Below are 24,252 nucleotides of genomic sequence, written 5' to 3'. Positions count from 1 at the left end.
ACCTTACTCTAAACAGACTCCTTATCTGAGGTCCTGTGTGGTTTCTCCATCTCCTGTACCCAGTAGCGTATTGCTAATAAGAGACTAGCCTGCTACAGTACACTGGCATCTTTGCAGACATCAGCTGCCTCGGAGGTTTATAGAAAGCTGGAATACTGTAAATAAATCACTTCTTAAAATGCTCCTTTCTGGCTAAAAACATTGGTTAAGTGTTCCAAGGTTTCATACCACTACTCCTCAGACTGGGCAGAGTACAGTAGTTTATCCAGATGGCTGCTGTTTGTAATGCCTGGCATCGCTTCATACCGGCCTGTGTGTGATCTTACCCTCTCGTTACCCTGTGTGTGTGCACGTGGGTGGTGTGTGTGATCTTACCCTCTCGTTACCCTGTGTGTGTGCACGCGGGTGGTGTGTGTGTAATCTTACCCTCTTGTTACCCTGCTGTAAAAGCCTAATGTCAGCCATGTCAGGTTGTTGTAGTGCAAAAGGGACTAGTTTAAAAGCAAATCAACAGATCAATGTCATAGGCTTTTTGTGTACACACACGTGCCTGTACACACACACACACCGTCTGTTTGAAGAAGTCCCTCTCCTCCAGGGTGAGTGTGTCTGCCTTGGCGATGACAGGGACTATGTTGACCACTTTACTCAGACGACTCATAAACTCCACATCCAGGGGCCTCAGACTGGAGAGAGAAAACATGGAGGGAGAGAGGGGAGAAATGTTAAGATTACTCTTAAAGTTAAGGAGATATTTTCTGATCAAGTCAAATTTTATTGGTCACATGCGCCGAATACCTTACAGTGAAATGCTTACTTATAAGCACTTAACCAACTATGCTTTAAGTTAAGATTTAAAAAAAACTTAAATAGAAAATAAAAGTAACAAACAATTAAACATCAGCAGTAAAATAACAATAACGAGGCTACATACAGTTGAAGTCAGAAGTGTACATATGAGTTTTAATGACTCCAACCTAAGTGTTTTTCAACCACTCCACAAATTTCTTTTTAACAAACTATAGTTTCGGCAAGTCTGTTAGGACATCTACTTTGTGCATGACAAGTCATTTTTCCAACAATTGTTTACACGCAGATTATTTCACTGTATCACAATTCCAGTGGGTCAGAAGTTTACATACAAATGTTGACTGACTGTGCCTTTAAACAGCTTGGAAAATTCCAGAAAATTATGTCATAGCTTTCGAAGCTTCTGATAGGCTAATTGACCTAATTTGAGTCAATTGGAGGTGTACCTGTGGATGATTTCAAGGTCTACCTTCAAACTCCGTGCCTCTGTTTGACATCATGGGAAAATCAAAAGAAATCAGCCAAGACATCAGAAAGAAAATTGTAGACCTCCACAAGTCTGGTTCATCCTTGGGAGCAATTTCCAAACTCCTGAAGATACCACGTTCATATGTACAAAGAATAGTACTCAAGTATAAACACCATGGAACCATGCAGCCATCACATTGCTTAGGAAGGAGAAGCGTTCTGTCTTCTAGAGATGAATGCTTTGGAGAAGCGCAACTCAATCCCAGAACAGCAGCAAAGCCTTGTGAAGATGCTGGAGGAAAAAAAAGAGTACAAAAGTATCTATATCCACAGTAAAACGAGTCCTATAACGACATAACCTGAAAGGCCGCTCAGCAAGGAAGAAGCCACTGCTTCAAAACTGCCATAAAAAGCCAGACTATGATTTGCAACTGCACATGGGGACAAAGATTGTACTATTTGGAGAAATGTCCTCTGGTCTTATGAAACAAAAATAGAAATGTTTGGCCATAATGACCATTGTTATATTTGGAGGAAAAAGATTGAGGCTTGCAAGCTGAAGAACACCATCCCAACCGTGAAGCACGGAGGTGGCAGCATCATGTTTATGAGGGGGGAATTTGCTACAGGAAGGACTGGTGCACTTCACAAAATAGATGGTATCATGAGAAAGGAGAATTATGTGGATATATTGAAGCAACATCTCAAGATATCAGTCAGGAAGTTAAAGCTTGGGCAGAATGAGTCTTCCAAAAGGACAATGACCCGAATCATACTTCCAAAGTTGTGGCAAAATGGCTTAAGGACAACAAAGTCAAGGTATTGGAGTGGCCATCACAAAGCCCTGACCTCAATCCTATATAAAATGTGTGGGCAGTACTGAAAAGGTGTGTGCAAGCAAGGAGGCCTACAAACCTGACTCCGTTACACCAGATCTGTTAGCAGGAATGGGCCAAAATTCACCCAACTTATTGTGGGAAGATTGTAGAAGGCTACCTGAAATGTTTGACCCAACAATTTAAAGGCAATGCTACCAAATACTAATTGAGTGTATGTAAACTTCTGACCCACTGGGAAAGTGATGAAAGAAATAAAATATGAAATAAGTAATTATTTCTAACATTAATCTGACATGTCACATTCTTAAAATAAAGTGGTGATCCTAACTAACCTAAAACAGGGAATTGTTACTAGGATTAAATGTCAGGAATTGTGAAAAACTGAGTATACACGTATTTGGCTAAGGTGTACGTACATTTCCGACTTCAACTGTACACGGGGTACCAGTACAGAGTCAATGTGCGGGGCACCGGTTAGTCGAGGTAATATGTACATGTTGGTAGAGTTAAAGTGACTATGCATAGATAATAAACAGAGAGTAGCAGCAGAGTAAGAGAGGGGTCTGGGTAGCCCTTTGAATAGCTGTTCAGGAGTCTTATGGCTTGGGGGTGGAAGTTGTTAAGAAACCTTTTGGACCTAGATTTGGCGCTCCGGTACCGCTTGAGGGGGACTAGTCTTTGTCGTGCCCTCTTCATGACTGTCTTGGTGTGCTTGGCCTATGATAGTTTGTTGGTGATGTGGACACCAAGAAACTTGAAGCTCTCAACCTGCTCCACTGCAGAATGGGTCCTCCTTTTCCTGTAGTCCACAATCATCTCCTTTGTCTTGATCATGTTGCGGGAGGGGTTGTTGTCCTGGCACCACACGGCCACGTCTCTGACCTTCTCCCTATAGACGGTTTCATCATTGTTGGTGATCAGGCCTATCACTGTTGTGTCATCGGCAAACTTGGTGTTGGAGTCGTGCCTGGCCATGCAGTCATGAGTGAACAGGGAGTACAGGAGGGGACTGAGCACGCACCAATGAGGTGCCATGCTGATCCATGTTGAGGATCAGCATGGCGTATGTGTTGTTACCTACTCTTACCACCTGGCAGAAGCATGTCAGGAAGTCATGATCCCGTTGCAGAGGGAGGTGTTTAGTCCCAGGGTCCTTAGCTTAGTGATGAGCTTTGAGGGCACTATGGTGTTGAAATCTGAGCTGTAGTCAATGAATAGCATTCTCACATAGGTGGTCCTTTGTCCAGGTGAGAAAGAGCAGTGTGGAGTGCAATAGATATTTGGTCCTCTGTGGATCTGTTGGGGCGGTATCGAAATAGGGGAGAGTCTAGTGTTTCTGGGATAATGGTGTTGATGTGAGCCATGACCAGCCTTTCAAAGCACTTCATGGCTACAGACATGAGTCCTGGTAAAAGGCCTCAATCCTGACCTCGTCCTGGTAATCCATCTGGTCCTGCGGCCTTGTGAACGTTCACCTGTTTAAAGGTCTTACATCGGCTTCGGAGAGCGTGGTCATACAGTCGTCTGGAACAACTGATGCTCTCATGCATGCGTCAGTGTTACTTGCCTTGAAGCGAGCATAGAAGTGATTTAGCTTGTTTGGTAGGCTCGTGTCACTGGGCAGCTCGCGGCTGTGCTTCCCTTTGTAGTCTGTAATGGTTTGCAAGCCCTGCCACATCCAACGAGCGTCAGAGCCGGTGTACTACGATTCAACCCTAGTCCTGTATTGATGTTTTGCCTGTTTGATGGTTCTTTGGAGGGCATAGCGGGATTTCTTATAAGCTTCCGGGTTAGAGTCCCGCACCTTGAAAGTGGCAGCTCTACCCTTTAGCTCAGTGTGGATGTTGCCTGTAATCCATGGCTTCTGGTTGGGGTATGTACATAGTCACTGTGGGAACAACATCATCAATGCACTTATTGATGAAGCCAGTGACTGATGTGATGCGCTCAGAAGGATCCCAGAACACATTCCAGTCTGTGCTAGTAAAACAGTCCTGTAGCTTAACTTGGTAGGTTATATTGTAATGCAGCACTGTGGTATAATTGAAAGCATGTCCAAAACATTTATTCAAAGTATTTTCAGTCATGGATGATATGAGACAGATATACCACTAGGGGGCAATGATGGTCCATTGTGTATTATTTGCTGATCAATGACAAGGTAATTGTGCAGCAGTGTGCCAGTATAACCCTAATTCTCAAATTTAGAAGACGAATCACAACCTCTTTCCAAGGTTAAACACAAAATGGTTAAGAACTGAAACTGATATAAGCCTGGAAACAGGTAATGGTCCTCAAGATTTTCATCATGGGTGGCAGTTTTAGGGGGTAAAATGTGGGTATAATGCAATTGAATACATATCTAGATCTAAAGACATTGTCCTCAACTGACCACTCACACAAAGCTTGTACATCCTACTCCCAAGTTGTCAAGTCTTAGAGCTTCTCTACCATCTCCTATAAACCTTCCCTCTTCCCCATCTCATCTCTTTCTATCCTGTATAAACTCTCCTATCTGCGCCCTATCTGAGGAGAATGAATGAGACTGTTCAGGCTATAACTAGCCTGGCAGGGCCTCTGGTTGTTCCGTACGTCTAGATTCTGAAATACACATTTTCACATTCATTTATTCAGAATTGAAATTATGAATATCTAAAAAAAAAGTACAACTTTTTGATGTTGTTCATTTTAAGACAATACTCTCTACAAGTACATCACATTTACAGAGTGGGCTCTCTGCTCATTCGGAATTTCTGATAATTGTATGAGCAGCACCATAGTTGGCCTGGCAGTACCTCCTCCTCCTTTCTATAGGCTCCCTCTCTTTTCAGTCTCTCTCTTTACGGTATCACCACTCTCTGCTTGGCTGGCAGTAATGCCTCTGGTTGTTCCCCTCTCCAGCTCCTCCTTATGGTCTCCTCTCCCCTCCAATTATCCCAGCCATGATGGGTCACCCTGGATCAAAGACCTGGAGCAGCTGGACTAGAGAGGGGTCCCCTCGGGAGAGGGGAGAGACATGAACACGGAACGGGGCAGGAACAGAACACTACGCGTGTCAATACACGTCATACTACATGCCAAGGATGTCCGAGAGAGACCCACCAGACATGGTAGGAGAGAGAGCGAGGAGTGAGAAAGGGGGAGAGAAGGAGAGCGACAGACACAGAGACAGAGCGACAGACACAGAGAGACAGAGAGAACACCACTTAATGGAAAGAAAGAGGAAGAGTGTGAGAGAGAGAGCTCCCATAGGTCATAGCCCTGCTGCAGCTCTCCTTGGCTCCGCCTATAGATTTGATCTCCTGTCCCCTCAGGAACCGTGACCTCAGCTTTGTGGACTGTAAGTCAGACACACACAGTGTTTCACGTGCATCAGTGGTATGTAGGCCTACGGTACACCGGTCAGTGAACACATACGGTTGATGTTTGACTATGAAGATGTTCACACGCCTCTGAACAAATAGATGAGAGCGAGGTTCAAATTGACGCACTGCACATGTGAATCACACATCAGTCAACACACACGCACATACCACAGACATGCACATGTGCATGTCTAATACAGCTATACTCCAGTTCTCCACTTAAAACGTTAAACGATCAACAAAAAAGGTCAGCACACACAATGCACGCCTACACACTAAACATATGTACTGTACATATTTATGCACACAGAGATGCCATATGCTCAAATTCTCCACTTCAAAAAGGGGAAATAGTCAACTTGGTAGCTGTGTCTGCAGAGGGAGGGCTGAGCTGTCAGTGCTAATTCTCTGAGAGCTGTTCTGTGGTCAAAATGGAAGCAGCCACGTAGAGGAAGGGGAGGGGGGGGGTGACCGCACTGTAGACTGCTCTCTTCCCTCCTCTTTCTCTGATGTCTTTAAAACCACCTCGTGGGTCAAGAGAGTCCAAGTGCAACATTGCTTGGCGTAACCGTGGGATACCCTGGTAGTTCTCAAAGAAAGCATCCTTCATTGGGTAACAAGAAGACAGCCTTGAGGGAAAGAGTGTGGTCAACTATTCAGTCAACGGCTGCTAGGCAGTCAAGACTGCATCCGCTTCAAGAAGTTTGACAATAAAAAGAACCACGACCATTGGGCTATAAAACTTGATGTCTCTGCTATTATTTGGTGATATGAGATACCAGTATTACTGAATATTCAGCGTAGTGTCTATTATGGACATAATGGAACCAAAGCATGGAGCTATCCAAGACACATGGGTTAATTCCCAAATGGCATCCTATTCCCTAATGTAGTTCACTACTTTTTGACCAGAGACATAGGGGCGCTGGTCAACAGTAGTGGACTAAAATAGGTAATAGGGTGTCATTTGTTACGCAGCCATGGCCTTGGCATGGTGTGCTAGTAATTGGTTACAGGCCCTTGTTGCAGACCTCAAGTCATTTGTGAGAGGAATGAAGGGAGAGAAGAACTGGAGTTGGGAGAATAGTTCGAGTCTAGACCATGAGCCAGGTTCAACCCACAGGGTTTCATCCTGAGATTGTCCTGTAGAGGAGCATTGGCTACTCAACACATTATTATTGTGTCTCTCCCCCATCCCCTGTCGTCCCATCTGCTTTTGCTGACTCTCTGTGTGTGTGTTCATGTTTTATGCATCCCTATGCCTGTTGCTTGTGTTCTCTAGCCCAGTGCCAGGTTGTAGCTTCAGCCCCACAGTGAGTGGTGCTGAGTAGCGGGGTAGGACATCCTCTTTGTGCTCTGAAGTCTCCTGGTGGCAGTAAAGAAGATCCTTCTTCCTGCTCCCCCCGTTTCCAGGCCTGATTAAGAGGTCCCTAGAGGGGACAGGTGCTTGGAAGTTTCCAAGAGAGCCTGTTTGGGGGAGGGGGGATGCACTCGAGGTCAAGCGGGTGAGAGAGGGAGGGGATTGGCAGGGGAAGTGAGTCATTTTAGCTTTTGGGACGAGAGAACGAGGGAAAAAGCTTTGGCTCGTGCTTTGCGAAAGAGGGTCTGGACAATGCACTGACTGTAGAGCTGCCACACACACTATGCAGCTGTGGTGTCATAAGGAGGAGGTGAGGGAGTGTGTCAAACAGTGGGATACATACACACACGCCACACACTCCAGAGAATAACTGGTGGACAACTGTTGAGCTACAGGTCAAGGAATTGATGTGGGCGGATGGAAGAGACAATTGTGAGCCAGTAGGTGGAGTCCTGATGTGCTCAGACAGTGTGTGATTTTATATATATTGAACAGGGATGAAAGTGTCTGTGTGCACACCGGCACTTTCATCCCTGTTCAATGACTAAAACTGCAGACGTGAAAGGAAGGAGTATTATTATTATTATACCTTTATTTAACTAGCCAAGTCAGTTAAGAACAAATTCTTATTTTCAATGTCAGCCTTGGGTTAACTGCCTTGTTCAGGGGCAGAACGACAGATTTTTACCTTGTCAGCTCGGGGATTCGATCTTGCAACCTTCCGGTTACAAGTCCAACGCTCTAACCACTAGGCTACATGTCGCCTTGAAAATTGAAACGACTAGCCACCACCTGGGTGTTTAAAACTATTCTGTTAGTAATGCATACACGTGTAGAAGACTGCAGGTCCTTGACAGACTGAAGACACTTAACCATTTCCCTGTCTATTAGAATAAATGCTTTTAACTTTGCATGAATGTCTAGGATTTTGGTGGTTTATCTTTCAGTATGTTAATATGAAGTAATTCTCTAATTTGCCAAGTCACGGTTCCTGGTCAAATATACAAATGTTTCCTTAACGCTTTGTTGTACATACATGGTTTTTTGTCTCCATGGCACTCATGGTTTGCTTTCACAGTCGATAGGATACTATAGTTTTCCAAGACAGTGGGTACTATAGTTTTCCAAGACAGTGGGTACTATAGTTTTCCAAGACAGTGGGTACTATAGTTTTCCAAGACAGTGGGTACTATAGCGTCTGCAGTCAAATGAGTCTTTGTGAAACCTGATTCCCAAAGCGATACCTCTGACTCTCGGTGGACAAGATGACTTCTATAAGTGGTCGAAAGAAAAGGAGGGTAGTCTAGAGGAAGTGGTGAAGTCCCAGACAAACAAACAGAGTGTGTGTGTGTGTGTGTGTGTGTGAGAGAGAGTGAGTCCATAACTCACCAGTGTCCAGTAGGTGGTATGAAGTACATGCAGCAGTGAACCCGTGAGTCTGGGATCCTCTTCTTCCTGTCGATGTTGATCTCCTCCTGCAGGTACTGCTCATACTGGTCATTGATGAACTTCATGATTGGCTGCCAGCTGTTGGCGGTGGGCACATGGGAAATGGAGTTCACAGACAGGCGACAACACAGTCATTCACTCTGTGGTAGGGATAAAAAAAACTACAACTCACCAGTTCTCGTTGTTGATGTGGTCCCCAAAGCCGGGAGTGTCGATTACCGTTAGTTTCATCCTCACGCCCTTCTCTTCGATGTCTAGACAGAGACACAGGAGATATCCATGAGATGTATTATGTATACTGCATACCATTCATATTACACATATACATATTATAATGTATACTGCATACCACAGATCCGTTTGTATGTATGCGTGTGTGTGTTACCGTGACTGATGGACTTGATCTCGATGGTCTTGGGGATCCTCTCCTCGGGGGTGGACACCACCGACTTCCTGCTGACCTTAGACTTGAACAGGGTGTTCATCAGGGTCGACTTCCCCAGACCACTCTGACCTGTTAAAGACCAACACGGGGTGAGCTATATGTCTGGACACACTCAAAAACAGAGGGGCTTATCTTCAACCATGAGGCTCTTCTAACCTGTCGTGAATGTACAATAGCTTTCCTGACTCTGTACCCAGACCCTACACACAAGTCATGTGACAGACCGAGCTAGACAAAGAGTGTGTCCTCATGCACTCACTGACTATGACACCAGCATGGCAGCTGTAGGGCCATTCCAGCCTGCTGTCTGTCGGGCCATTCCAGCCTGCTGTCAGGCCACAGAGGACAGATGGACCAGCCACACACACTCCTCACCAAGACCCAGAAAAGGACTGGCCACCGCTCAGAACCTGGTTCCTCTCTAGGTTTCTTCCTAGGTTCCTGCCTTTCTAGGGAGTTGTTCCTAGCCACTGTGCTTCTACATCTGCATTGCTTGCTGTTGGGGGTTTTAGTCTGTGTTCTGTATAAGCACTTTGTGACATCTGCTGATGTAAGAAGAGCTTTATAGAGACATTTGATTGATTCCTCTACCTCCCCATAGGCATCCATTAGCAGCAGGTCTGACAGTGGGCATCGGCAGCACAGCTGTGCCAGCTTAATTAGCCTTTATGCATAGGGGACACTGCTGCGGTCTAAGGGGCTTTAGGGCTGGGATTAGGGTAATACATCTCACAGAGGGGCCTTTAGAGATTGGAGTCTGATTACATCTCCACTGACCTTTCTCACAATGCCTTTAGAGAGGGACAGAGAGTACTGCTGCTGTGTCAAACTCTGTCCTGGGGCTCCTTATGGGTGCACGTTTAGGTTCTTGCCCTAGCACATCACAGCTGATTGAAAAAAATCTAAGTTTGATGATGAGTTGGCCATTTGAATCAGCTGTGTAGTGCCAGGGCAAAAAAAAACAGAGGGGGCCTCAGGACCTAGTTTAGGAAAGACGGTCAGAGGATAGCCAAAACGGCCACTTCAAAACCAAATCAGAGTTAGGCACTTGTACAGTAGTAAAACGACTTCACATCAAGTTTGACACTGGATACTGTAGGTCACTGGATCAACTATACCCCTGTAAAAAGGACAACCTTATAAAATGTCTTCTTTATCTTAATCATCAGGACTTGATGGAAAGATCCTTTATGTACAGATAGAGATGCATCAACAACAACCCTCTATTCTAACCTGGCCTTCATCATGCGAGTCATGTCTCTCACACCAATAGCGACTATAACATGTAAGTGCACAATTGCACAACATAACCTGGGCTCATGAACACAACTATCATTCACTACAAGTCTGCCTTTCTCCAACGTTCCGACTCCACTTCAAGTGGGCACACGCGTCTGACGTCTCTGATGGAGCGCTGGCTGAATGCTGCCCTTTGCCGAAAACAACTATGAGGGTTGTGATGCATGTCAGTGACGGCGTGCCAGCAAGGAAAAGATAAAGCCTAGTCAGAGATTATGAAAGTCTGGCGTATGTTTTATTTGATTGAATTGATCTTCCTACATGATAGCAATGAGAGAAAATGAATACTTTTTGACCTTGCCCAGATACGTTTTCTTTGACTTGGTGCCATGAGATGCCACCTTTATTTTAAACAAACACATTCCAATGGTTTAGGATCTCCTCAGAACCACTATGACAGCTAGTATGTATACAAAACACACTCCTGCAGGGAGTACTGTGTGTTCTACTCGACCACCGTCCCCACTGACTGCCACCAAACACAAAAAGAGACATCTAAGCTGGAAGAGAGACTCGAGGTCCTTCAACATGCTCTTTGTGGCTTTCAATCACTTCTCACCGTGGTAAAGTACAGGTAAATGCCGAAATAAAGGAAACACCAACAGTGTCTCAATAGTGTGTTGCTCCACCACGAGCCGCCAGAACAGCTTCAATGTGCCTTGGTATCGATTCTACAAGTGACTGGAACTCTATTGCAGGGATGCGACACTGTTCTTCCACGAGACATTCAATAATTTGGCGTTTTGTTGAAGGCGGGGGAAAACGCTGTCTCGGGCACTACTCCAGGATCTCCCATAAGTGTTCAGTAGGGTTGAGATCTGAGATCCACTATGTGTAGTGTGTACCAATCTCAGGGGCACTTGGGGTAAGGATTCCCCAATTGGGTTCCACGCTAGTTAGTCCTGGAAGATCAAGCACTCACTCCAGGCTCATTTCCAAATGACAGCGTGACTTTGAAAACATTTAAATAGAGTGTATAGAAAAGAAAGTGTGTCTCGCTCTCTCTGGGGATGGGTGGATGTAACAGAGGATGTGTGTGTGTGTGTGTTCATGTGTGTTTAAAACCATTCACTCACATCCATGATCTCAAAAGGGTGCGTGTTGCATGCGTGTTCACTGTTCAACACCACTCACCGACGATCATGATGTTGAGCTCAAAGCCCTGTTTCATGGCCTTCCTCCTCATCTGCTCCAGGATGGCGTCGATGCCCACGTAGCTGAAGTCGCCAGCGGCATGTGACGCTCCCTTGGCAGGGGGTTGCGGATGTGGTGGGGCGGACATGTTGTTGTGGCTCGGATTGACCTCTGACCCTGATGATGATGAGAGAGACACAGTGACACAGAGAGAGAGAGAGAGATCAGTGTTCAGCATTGAACATTTTAAATAGGAGTGTTCCATGCTGACAAACATTCTGATAAATATTTTCCATCCTACTCGTCACTGTAGCTGCAGATCAATGAGTAGATATCACGAATGTTCGCCGAATTCCAGCTGTACTGAACGCAAACTGCACCGGACAAATGTAACTTATCAAACTGATTCTACACAGCAGTGGTGGCATGTTTGAGGAATAATGGATGCTATCCTTCAGCAGTATCAACACGGATATCACAGTTAACAACTCCACCTCACACAATAAGTCACTCTAACAAGAGTCCAACTGTAGCCACAGGACAAGACACTCATACACCGAAAAAAACATTACATGAAGTGACTCAGAACTTGCTGGAGAAGGTGTGACTGCCAATTGTAGCAAGGCTAACTGCCAAAGCAGTGTCTGGACGAGCCTACGAAACAGACAACAACCTGCTTTCAACTGTCGCATGTACACACACACGTTCGCCCTGAAGGGGTGGGAGGAGATAGTTGGGTGTGATATTCCTTTGACAGCGTGGTATCATCTACTGCTCAAGGTTTACAGACCCTCCAAACCACAGACAGAGACATATCACAGCCGCCAAAAATATCTTTGAATGAATTCAAACATGCGAGCAGAAGATCCAGAGACAAACGTCAGGACGAATGTACACGCTGTTAACACGGACCACTATGAACGTGCTCCAGACACGGGGAACTGTGGCTGTCGTTTCCAGTGCTTTACATTCTAGTTGTGTGTCCATACAGTACACTCACAGTAGGAGAGAAAGTAGAACTCCCTTTTGGAGTTTGACAACGTCAGCTCTGGCTGTCTGTGACATGCCATTCTAAACCCCCCCTGCTCCTGTAGCTGTGTGTGGCATGTTGACCTGATGAGTATCAACAGCCACGTCTGTCTTTACAGTGAAACCTTCACCGCAGTCTCTGGGTTTCCTGTTCATCACACTCGCATCCACATCGTCTCGCTTTAGCTGGCTGGGCCTGATGATTCAAGTGTTGCGTTTTGTTCGTTTTGTTCCTCGCACACGGGAAGTCATTGTTATTTCCTGTCCATGTCTGATAGCGGCAGTTGGGAGCGTGCCCATAAAACATGCTGCCTCAGATCTGACGCTAAATTCAATGTCACGTATAGAAACTTCTCCAATGGCTTTCTACACAATACGGAACCATTTTGTGGAACCACTACAGAAGGAGCTTTCTTTTATTTGAACGAGGAAGACCTGGGAAAAGTGCTGCAAATAAACTTTTAATAAACACAGTGTTCCCAACTGGTCTATCGGAGCTAGAATTTCAGGGCCGAACCTGGACCCTCGTCCAGTGACTACCACACACATACATCACCTACACAGGAACCAATATACACAGGCAGTTAGGAAAGCTAAGGCTAGCTTTTTCAAACAGAAATTTGCATCCCGTAGCACACACTCAAAAAAAGTTCTGGGACACTAAAGTCCATGGAGAATAAGAGCACCTTCCTCCCAGCTGCCCACTGCACTCAGGCTAGGAAACACTGTCACCACCGATAAATCCACTATAATTGAGAATTTCAATAAGCATTTTTCTATGGCTGGACATGCTTTCCACCTGGCTAACCCTACCCCGGTCAACAGCCCTGCACCCCCCACAGCAACTTGCCCAAGCCTCCCCTATTTCTCCTTCTCCCAAATCCAGATAGCCAATGTTCTGAAAGAGCTGCAAAATCTGGACCCCTACAAATCAGCCCGGGCTAGACAATCTGGAGCCTCTCTTCCTAAAGTCATCTCCCGAAATTGTTGCAACCCCTATTACTAGCTTGTTCAACCTCATTCGTATCGTCTGAGATCCCCAAAGATTGGAAAACTGCTGCGGTCATCCCCCTCTTCAAAGGGGGAGACTCTAGACCCAAACTGCTACAGACCTAAATCTATCCTACCCTGCCTTTCTAAGGTCTTCTAAAACCAAGTTAAACAGATCACCGACCATTTCGAATCCCACCGTACCTTCTCCGCTATGCAATCTGGTTTCAGAACTGGTCATCGGTGCACCTCAGCCACACTGAAGGTCCTAAATGATATCATAACCACACTAGATAAGAGACATTACTGTGCAGCCATATTCATCGACCTGGCCAAGGCTTTCGACTCCGTCAATCATCACATTCTTATCGGCAGACTCAACAGCCTTGGTTTCTCAAATGACTGCCTCACCTGGTTCACCAACTACTTCTCAGACAGAGTTCAGTGTGTCAGATTGGAGGGCCTGTTGTCCGGACCTCTGGCAGTCTCTATGGGGGTGCTACAGGGTTCAATTCTCAGGCCGACTCTCTTCTCTGTATACATCAATTATGTTGCTCTTGCTGCTGGTGATTCTCTGATTCACCTCAATGCCATACAACTCTCCATCTGTGGCCTCCAACTGCAAGTAAAATTAAATGCACGCTCTTCAACCGATCGCTGCCCGCACCTGCCCGCCCATCCAGCATCACTACTCTGAATGGTTCTGACTTAGAATATGTGGACAACTACCTCGGTATCTGGCCAGTATCTGTGTGGAGCTGCAGTCTCAACCTTCACTTTCCCAGACCCTGTGATGATAGATGGAGGCTAAGATACCACAGAGCGGCTTGGCTGAAACGTCCTGGGAACATGAACTTTATAGAAGAAAAATCCGTTCCTCTTTACCGTCATCAATCAACGCACATCACCGTCAGAGTATTGGGTTTTGTTTTTGTATTCCCTCAACCGGCAAAGCACTCAACTTCTTTATGCGCCTTCATTAAGCTCACATTAAACATTCGATCAAATGGGGAAATGTGAACCCGTTGGTTGGTTGAAACCGCATTAGTTCCTACTGTATGTAAGAGCAGATGTGCTGCTATTCCTGTTGAACAGACAATCCCCTGTAGTGGGAATAAGATGTAGAAGTACACACAAAGTGCTAATTTGATGTTAAAGGGGGAGGGAAAGCATGACACAATGGCATGTACAGGGCCTTTGTTGATGTTGTGGTGTCATGTGCCTACCTACCTACCTGCCTGCGTGCAGCATATCACCCTGCATCCCATTGCTGGTTTGCCTCTGAAGCTAAGTAGGGTTGGTCCTGGTCGGGAGACCAGATGCTGTTGGAAGTGATGTTGGATGGCCAGTAGGAGGCACCCTTCCCTCTGGTCCCAACAAAAATAAATATCCCAATGCCCCAGGGCAGTGATTGGGGACATTGTCCTGTGTAGGGTGCCGCCTTAAATAAATAAAAGGTGAAATAAAAATAAACATTTCAGATGGGACGTTAAATGGGTGTCCTGACTCTCTGTGGTCACTAAAGATCCCATGGCACTTGTCATAAGAGTAGGGGTGTTAACCCCGGTGTCCTGGCTAAGTTCCCAATCTGGCCCTCATACCATCATGGCCATCTAATCATCCCCAGCTTCCAATTGGCTCATTTATCCCCCCTCCCCCAATAACTATTCCCCAGGTCATTGATATAAATTAGATGTGTTCAGTCAACTTATCTGGTAAAATAAGGGTTAACAAAAAATAAATAATAAAAGAGTACGGACCCTACTGTGCAGGAATCAGCCTATCTAAGAGACAGGACACAAACCAGCACTAATGACATATTAAGGGTCTATAAGCCATCCCATGCCTGGGTACCACAATGCCAGCTCCCCCTGTGCCATCTGGTGGGTAACGACTGGGTTCTCTAAGAATAGAGACCACACACACACACACACACACACACACACACACACACACACACACACACCGAGAGAGCAAGGAGAAAAAAGGGTGCTGATGGCTGTGGCTTAACCGGACTGGGAATCTGCTGTCTGAATTCTCTGTTCCGGCTGGACTGGCACAACAGACGAGAACCATCAGTTTCACCTTCCTCAACAGTGACCACTGATCAAATCGTATTGGTCACATACACATGCTGTTGCGGGTGTAGCGAAACATTTCACCTTCCTCATAATTTATGAGCTACAAGAAAAACATTGGCGTTTGAAGATCCAATAGATGGGGCCCCATCAAACTTTTATAGAAAGCCTTGCCTTCTTTTTATGAGTCAGAATAGCAGACAGGCATAAAAATGTTTTATACAGAGCTCTGGTAGCCTTTGAAGCCTGCTGGGTCTTTGGCTGATTCACCTGATTAAAACTGACCAGTGAAAATATGACATTCTAAACTTAGCTCATGCTAAATTACCCTAATTTGATGTGAAGCCCTCTCCAATGCACGTTGCATCCAAACTGAAGACGAAGGGCCCTTGAGCCCCAAAAAAAGCAGCTGTTGCTTATTCAAAAGAAATAAGATATTTGCCCTGTAAAAACACCTAGCTGACCCCAGAATTAACCCCCAAAACACAACATCAAATTATTTCTTCCACTTTCTTAACCCTTTCCAACTGACTACCATTCACAGTGTTTACCAGAACTCTGAAAACAGACAACTGTTACGACTGGCCTTGAAAAAAAGACTAACAGCCATTTCTGACTTGAGTGTGAAAAGAGATTTAAGTATTAAGGGAAAGAATGTGGAGCTTTGCAGAATGGACATAGTGGAGTTTAAAGGTTCAGTCCATCCTCATTTTCCTTGCATGCATGGATGAATGAATGGATGGATGGATGAATGAATGAATGGATGAGACCCTAACAGCTGCTGTTTCCAGACTACACATCCAGATTTGCTCCATTGAGAACTACCTCTGTTTCATCTAAACACTGGTTTGTTACACTCATCCTAGATCAATGGGGACCATGTGGACACTCATCCTAGATCAATGGGGACCATGTGGACACTCATCCTAGATCAATGGGGACCATGTGGACACTCATCCTAGATCAATGGGGACCATGTGGACACCCATCCTAGATCAATGGGGACCATGTGGACACCCATCCTAGATCAATGGGGACACCCAGCACCTTGGTCAAATGAGGAGGATTCTATTTAAAAAGACATGAACGAACAAGGGTGGAAATAAGATGTTTAGAAGTTCAATAATCTTGTGTAACGAAGCGGTTGAGATCTGAATGTTGAAAGCTAAATTATGCTACGCGGTATGATCGGGACTGCATTGGTGGCGGTTATGGGATAGTACCCGTGTCTGTGTGCCACATCTAACCTCTCTACTGTCATGTATAATGAATGTTAATAGGGGCTCATACAGAGATATGTATATATGTGTTCTCTAGTAAGGATTGCACACAAGCTACATTTTTCAACCCCATATGTGAGGTTTCAGGCTCTGTGGTAGATTCATGGTTTCCTGTTTGTCAGTAGAGACACAACGGAAGAGGCCTAGACGAGAGAACGAAAGAGACATCAATGAGAAATGAGTCAACTCATACGCCACCTGAAGACTATAAAAATCAACGTGTTTAACAAAAAAAACAAGCACTGCTGATTCATTTCAAATGACAACGACACTGACCATTTCAAGACCTTAAAAATAATCCCCCAGTTTCCTTGTTAATCATGCCAGCTGACAGCAGTGCTGCACTAGTACTACTATAGCGTATCAAACCATCTTAAAAAGCACAGCCACCACATTCCCCTCAAGAGTTGGGGTCAATTCCAATTCACTTCAGTCAGTAAACTGAAATTCCAATTCTACTCGTTGAAAAGCAATCCCCTTACCCAACATGCACCCTGTGCCCACCCGGTGCTCCTGGCCAGCCAACACGGCGTTCCCAAAGGAATGTGTTCTCTCAGGAAACTCTCCCACATCCCATTCGGATACAATCTGCCCACAGTCTGCACCAGAGGATCATTTACATGCATCCATAACCAAATATTGTTCTGCTTTCATTCTGCCGTTCAAACATTCATAATATCCGGCACATCCTGACCCAAATACAATATTCAAGGAGTGTAAATTCATACTATGAATTTCATTCAAAACTTGTTTGTAGAGTTATGAAGCAGTGGGTTGGTTGATTGCGGAGCGATGTGCTTTCGGTTTGTTTTGGTTTCTATATATTAAATATAATACAATTCGGCGGAACCTTGTTCAAAACCCATAGAAGTCTCCAAAACTTTTCCAATTAAAACTCAACCTCTTTAGTTGCCTTTCTGTTATGAATTACACGACAAAGTGAATTTTTTCTTTCTCTGTTCTTTGAGGCAAATCCAACCTTTGATGATATCAGAACTCTGGATACCACAGAGAAGGGAAACATGGATGAGAGAGACCATGACAATGATTCATCTCCTGCACGACTTCTAATTTGGCCTGATGTTAGGCCATGCTGTTTGAATTGTGTGGCCAATGATTAAGCTGGTCCATCCGGGACTGGTCTGTGGGAGAGAAAGAGAGAGAGCTCTGGTCCAGGACCACATGTCTCTTCACAAGACAACGGGTTATAAAGAATGAGAACTCCACAGCACCAGTCATCCAATCCACTTTGAAGGTCTCGGGACTTCTGAGGAGATCACAACAGTTAAGCTGCTTCCTCATAACTGGTGCAACACACATTGTGACATTCTATTTGCATGGTTCTAATAGGAGACAGCATATGCCTTCTCTACAACCATTTAACACATGGATGCCAAGGATGTCTTTGGGAGGAAGCCTAGGCATCATCCGCTTCTTGGTCACACACCGTTACCGATCCCCTTAACACGGTCTGCTCTTTTAAAGTCCCAGTAGCCTGGTCCCAGATCTGTTTGTTCTGTCTTGCCAACTCCATGTGTGTCAATGTCACACAAGGACTTGGAGTTGGCAAGACAGCACAAACAGATCTGGGACCAGGCTAGGGTCTCTGCCCTGTACCGACCAAATGTTCTGACTCTCTCTCTCCATCTCTCTTATTCACACCACCCCCCTTCTCTTTTACAGGAGATTACATTTCCATAGCTTTGGTCTCTCTCTCTCTCTCTCTCTCTCTCTCTCTCTCTCTCTCTCTCTCTCTCTCTCTCTCTCTCTCTCTCTCTCTCTCTCTCTCTCTCTCTCTCTCTCTCTCTCTCTCTCTCTCTCTCTCTCTCTCTCTCTCTCTCTCTCTCTCTCTCTCTCTCTCTCTCTCTCTCTCTCTCTCTCTCTCTCTCTCTCTCTCTCTCTCTCTCTCTCTCTCTCTCTCTCTCTCTCTCTCTCTCTCTCTCTCTCTCTCTCTCTCTCTCTCTCTCTCTCTCTCTCTCTCTCTCTCTCTCTCTCTCTCTCTCTCTCTCTCTCTCTCTCTCTCTCGGAGGAGGAAGCAATCGTTAAGTTGTATGCCTTCTGCTGTCTTGAGCAGATATGTGGATGGTAGGATTACATGGGGCAGTGTGGGAGAGGGCTGACGGACAGGCACGGCAGAATGGCACCGGATCCTACTATTGGACATATTGCAGTAGTCACTATTGCCCTAAGAGCAACTCCTCCCCTGTATAGCTTACTGTACAAGACACGCATGCAAGAGGCATTGTAGACTAAATAGAGTAGAGTATTGTAAAGTAATTTACAAAAGTTAAATCAGAAAGGCTGGTCTGAATGCAGCCTAACACAATTCACTCGTTTTCCTATTATTCGGTATCGTGGGAATGAATACAAAACGTATCATCATCAGCATGGCGTTTTGTTCTGCTCTTCCTATTAGTCATGTGTGGAATGTCATTCACCCAATTACCTTACAGCCTATAAACACGGCCCAAACACTTGCTGTTTAACCTATGGCCTCACTCTTGCAATTATCGCTTTCCTCTCTCTGAACCAAGCGGTGTAAATCTTGGGGTGTATTTATGTCAACTTACCCATGTTCTCTCACTTCCTGTTTTTCAGCAACAGTTTGACTACCACCCACCTCCCCCACCACCACCAGCCATAATAACCTTCAGGCCCGTCATTGGTACTCCTTTCTGGGTTCGATACCAGCTGCACAGCAAAGGGCTTCCGCTCAACAACTACATCATACCAGTCATCCAACAGACTCCCATTCAGAGCGACACACAGAAGCATCCAGGGTCAATGCCCTGCTCAAGGGAACGTTGACCGATCTACCACCAGGCCAAAAAACGTGAACTCGATCCCTTCACAGTTCCCCAATAGCCCTCAACCCATCGAGAACCCTCCCACAGCCCCACCCCCACAAAAAAATCCCTACCCCCAAGAACTCCACCAACCAAGAGAATTAACTAAAGAGAAAAAAGACAGAAAACAGCAATCAACAATGCAAAAAATAAAACAAAATAATACATTTAAAACAAAGGACATCAAGGACAATGAACATCTTAACAGCAATGTCAACTGTATATGTTTGTGTGGATGTCTGGCACTATTACATATGTGTGTGTGTTCTTGTAAGCGTTTATTTGAATGAGAGTGTGTGTATATGCATGTGTACAAACACCTGCATGGCATCAGCCTCAGGCAAACTGGCATTAGCTTTAAAAAAAACCTAACCCTCAGTGTCATTCAAACATACTTGTAATTATGTTAGAAAAATGTTTTTACTTTTATCTCCCACACAACAACTCCACTCCCACTTGTCTCCAATTCCACCTAACAACCCTCAGCGTCCCTCAGCCCATCCCATCTAACTCTGCTGGCCACCCACATCGGGTTTCTACGCAACATATATCTTTCAACTATGCTGTGATGTTTAACGTACAATTTCAATCTATATAATCCACAGATTGCGAGTTGAAGATAAATACTTTTACTAAGAGAATTAGAAATTGACTGACCCAGTCACTCAAGATCTCCTAAAAGTACTATTTATAGGGTCAATTTTAGATCAATGCTATGTATTGTCAGCCATTCCTGAACCTGAGACCAGAAACAGGCTACCTGAGGGAAATACCTAAATAAAAAGGTCTATTGATTCTGTATCCTCACAACAAAATCTGCAGAGCTTTGATGATTTTATGCCCCAAACATTTTGTTGGTGGCAAGAATTCTATATAATAATTTATCTGAAATTCAAGACTTTGTGCTCCATGCGTTGTTTTATATACACCCTCTACCATGGAATCGGTACATCAAAAATCTATTCCCAACTATTTTGCAATCTGTATGGCACAGTTGTCAACATCCTGGTCCTCAAATCAAACTGGTATACTTTTCTATTTATGCTATTTTTGTTCCTCCGCCAGTTTTGATATTTTGTATTGGGCAGACAGACTAGTTCCCTACCTCTTCCCACTGCCACCTGCCTCCTCCATTTTTGGGGTAATGCTGTAATCAATTGGTTGTATTCTTGGATTGAGCAGACCTTCCCGTACAATTCTGTTAACTCCATGAAGGACATAACTCTACCATTACATTTTACAATAACATTTAAGAACAAAATACACTAACATATTTTCCATAAATACAGGTATTTTAATCAACCAGCACATTTGAGTTCAGCCATAATATTTTAATATATTTTCAGGGGAATGAAATTGAAATTGTTGCCAGCTCTGCAATGCTTGTTTGAAAAAGATACTTTGAAAAAAGTATCATTTTCAATTAATCGAAAATCAGACATGGAAATCTGCACAAAAGGCAAAAAGGCCATTTTTTAAAAATGGAGGAGCTTTTCTTAGTAATCTACTTGAGAACCATTTAGGGTTCAAATAAAACTTTTGAATGAGTGAAGCTTTTAGAGAGAGGTTTAGTGCTTTTATATTTAGTAATCTCAACCCACACAATTTATATTCATTATATAGATAGGCACGTTTTACTTTGTCGGGTTTAGCTTCCCAGATAAAGCAAAATATATTTTGCTCATAATTTGAAAAACGAATCATCAGGAGTAGGCAGCGCCATAAGTGAGTAAAGTGAGATATGACTAAGGAGTTAAATCAGGGCAATTTTTGCATAAATAGACAGGTATTTACCTCTCCATGGTTGCAGGATCTTATCTATTTTTACAAGTTCTCTATTGAAAATTATTGTGGAGAGTTTATATCTTTTGTGATATGAATACCGAGTATGTCTACTTCACCATCATCCCATTTAGGTAAACTGCAGGGTAATGCAAAAGTTCTATTTAAAAAAAAGATCCAATACTTAATATTGTACACTTACCATAATTAGGTTTTAGTCCAGAGAGCACAGAAAAGTTATCTAGAGCTTCAATGAGACATTGCAGGGATCTAGCTTGCGGACTTAATATAACATTTGAGTCGTCGGCATATACATGGACACCTTTGTTTTTAAGCCTTAGATTTCTAATCCTCTAATGTTGTTATTGGATCTGATTTTAATAGCAAGCATTTTGATGGCCATAACGAATATATATGGTGACAGCGGGCACCCTTGTTTAACTCCTCTTGACAATTAAAAACTCTTAGATGTAGCCGTTATTTACTATTTTACACCTGGGGTTGCAATACATTAGTTTCTCCCATTTTATAAGAAAATTACCGAAAGTGAAAAAAAAAACAGGCTTACATTATCAAATCCACTATGAATACCATTCCTGGCTTCTTATATTTTTAATGATGTTCCATTATTTCTAGTAGTTGTCGTATATTATCTCTAATGTATCGCCCATGTAAAAAAAAGTCTGATCAGGATGAACAATGAGTGTTATACATTGCGCTAGTATTTTTGCATCACAACATTGAAGTGTAATGGGCCTCCAGTTTTTTTTAGATACACTGGGTCTTTATATTTTCCATCTGGGTCTAGTTTTAATAATAAAGAAATCAGACCTTCCTGCTGAGTACCTGACAGACTGCCATTTCTATAGGAATAGTTAAAACAATCTAATAATGGAGCTTTAGTATATCATACTCTACCGGAATGCCATCAAGCCCTGGGGTTTTTCCAAACTGAAAGGATTTTTAATAGCCTCAAAAAGTTATTCCACTGTAATTTGGTCTCATCCTCTTCCACTGATCTTTCTGTACATTTGTTAATTTTCCATGTTTAAACATTCTTTTGGAAAGAATTCCTTATAATAATCTTCATTCAGTGGGAGAGGATGAGACGGAAAAGAGAACATCTGCCTAAAATAATTAGCTTCCTCTTAAAATATAATTCAGACAATCATAGATGACTCAGTCTTCAGTAACGAGTTTCTGCAAATTATTTTTGTTAGCGTTCCTGTATTGGAGATTCAGGAAGAATTTTGTGCATTTCTCTCCATATTCCATCCAGTTTGCTTTATTTATGTAATAGATTACATTAGATCGTTCTTGAATAAGTTTCAAGAACGATAAGTTCTTGAAACGGTAAGTTTCCTCTAACTTATTTTGCATCTCTGAAGTATCATTATTATTGCTATTTACCTGTACTATTAGTTTAGGGATTTCCCTTCTTAGTCTTGTCTCTTAAGCCAGAAACTTCCTTTTTATTATTGGATGAATGACCCCTGAAGGTACATTTCAAAGTATCCCAAACAATAAGGGGATTTGCTGAACGTATATTACATTGGAAAAATGCAGTTATACAGTCTTATAACTGCAAAATAAGTTGTCCTCCAGTAAACTTGGATTAAGTTACCCCAAACTATTTAATAACATTCCATACTGCATTCTGTCTCTGCTGCTCAATCAGTGAGACATGTACTTGATTGAACTTGGGTATCAAGAAACATTCCGATTGTAAGGTAGGAGATTATCTGGTCACTACTCCTGTTGGGTTAAACCCATGCTGGCTACTGTAAAAGTCCTCAAGCAGAAAAAAGTGGAGAGCAATGCTGGACATCCTGTTTCCCAAGAGGACCAAGTCAAGTACAGTGTTTCAAGTTGTATTTGTCACATGTACAGGATAAACTGGGTACACACACCATCCAACAAAAAGGCTTATTTGCAGGTTCCTTCGACAACGCAATAACAACAACTAATACAATATAAAAAATTAAGTAAATGGCTCAGTAGAATAGAACAAACATTTTAGCATTAAGCATAATACAGGAAGAGTGAACTAGGTGATCTGTGTAATTGAGATAAATAGGTAATGTTTCGGTTGGTAAACACCTGGGGGTCAATGGAAGGCTGAAACAGTCCGTAGAGATGAGGCTCGGTACACTAGGGGGATATACGTAACTGCCCTGTAGTGTACATCCAAGAGGATATCCCACTCACTCAATCTCCCATCCGTCCTTTGAACCAAAGGGAACCAGCTGATTAAGAAGGTCAACGTGCCACTTTACTGCAATAACACCATAGCATGCGATAGTGGGCTTGAAGAATAGAACGGGGAACAACACACACACACACACACACTTCAGATGAAGGTGGGTGAAGAATGCTACCGGCTCACTTCATCTTTCACCCCTGCCGTCACTCGTCGGCCCCCTGAGAATGTGACCTTTGGCCCTGCGCGGGCCAAAGCAGATTGTGTTAAAAGACAGCTTTACACACAGGAACATCTGGAACACAAACGATAATGACCTGCCCCCTTTATCCACCACAGAGACAGTGGCAGAGTGAGAGAGAGAGAGAGGGATGGAGGGAGAGAATAGAGAGGGCATGAGAGGTGAGGCAGGCCAATGCTGTAAATACAGCGAGTGAGAAAAATGAAGAGAAGGAAACAAAGTTGAGGAAAATATAAGGGGAGGCCCATGCTACAAAGACAATGACAAGGTGAAAGACAGAGCAAGAGAGAGAGAGCGAGAGAAAGCGTCAACTAGAGATGGAGTATATGAGAAAGGAGAGAAAGGCCCAGCAGAAGTGCAGCCATTATTGTGCTGTTGAGTGCCATGGCGGACACTGTGTGAGAACCAGCTGCTTTAAGTCATATACCTACCACAACACTATAAAACCCTACAGGCCTCTGAGAAAGAGGGAAGACAGACTGAAAGGAATCCAGCCACAGAGTCATCCAGAGCAGCATTATAAGGAACTGGGGGAACTTTATATGGCAGACACACAACCATGAAGTGGGAAGTTGGGTGGTTTAAAAAAAATATTGTATCCCCACTGAAAACTGTTACTCTTCCTTATAAGAGGAAA

At 43.8% G+C, this 24,252-nt stretch overlaps 1 protein-coding gene across 5 annotated transcripts in view; it reads right to left on the bottom strand.

Moving 5' to 3' along the window:
- LOC135537560 (septin-9-like) overlaps nucleotides 1–24,252 on the bottom strand; it is a 68,384-nt gene that overhangs the window by 5,458 nt on the left and 38,674 nt on the right. For 4 of the 5 annotated variants that reach the window (XM_064963695.1, XM_064963701.1, XM_064963706.1 and 1 more), the window contains 5 exons: nucleotides 11,170–11,346; nucleotides 8,677–8,805; nucleotides 8,464–8,545; nucleotides 8,232–8,369; nucleotides 569–686 (listed from right to left, as the gene is read on the bottom strand). In XM_064963695.1, coding sequence (XP_064819767.1) covers nucleotides 569–686; nucleotides 8,232–8,369; nucleotides 8,464–8,545; nucleotides 8,677–8,805; nucleotides 11,170–11,346 — 644 coding nt within the window. Of the gene's footprint in view, nucleotides 1–568; nucleotides 687–8,231; nucleotides 8,370–8,463; nucleotides 8,546–8,676; nucleotides 8,806–11,169; nucleotides 11,347–19,116; nucleotides 19,136–24,252 lie in introns of those variants that run through there. The other variant, XM_064963712.1, reaches the window with a different exon arrangement.

This window comes from Oncorhynchus masou, chromosome 5, assembly GCF_036934945.1.
Source record: "Oncorhynchus masou masou isolate Uvic2021 chromosome 5, UVic_Omas_1.1, whole genome shotgun sequence".
Taxonomy (NCBI): domain Eukaryota; kingdom Metazoa; phylum Chordata; class Actinopteri; order Salmoniformes; family Salmonidae; genus Oncorhynchus; species Oncorhynchus masou.
This window is presented reverse-complemented; position numbering and strand designations above follow the sequence as displayed.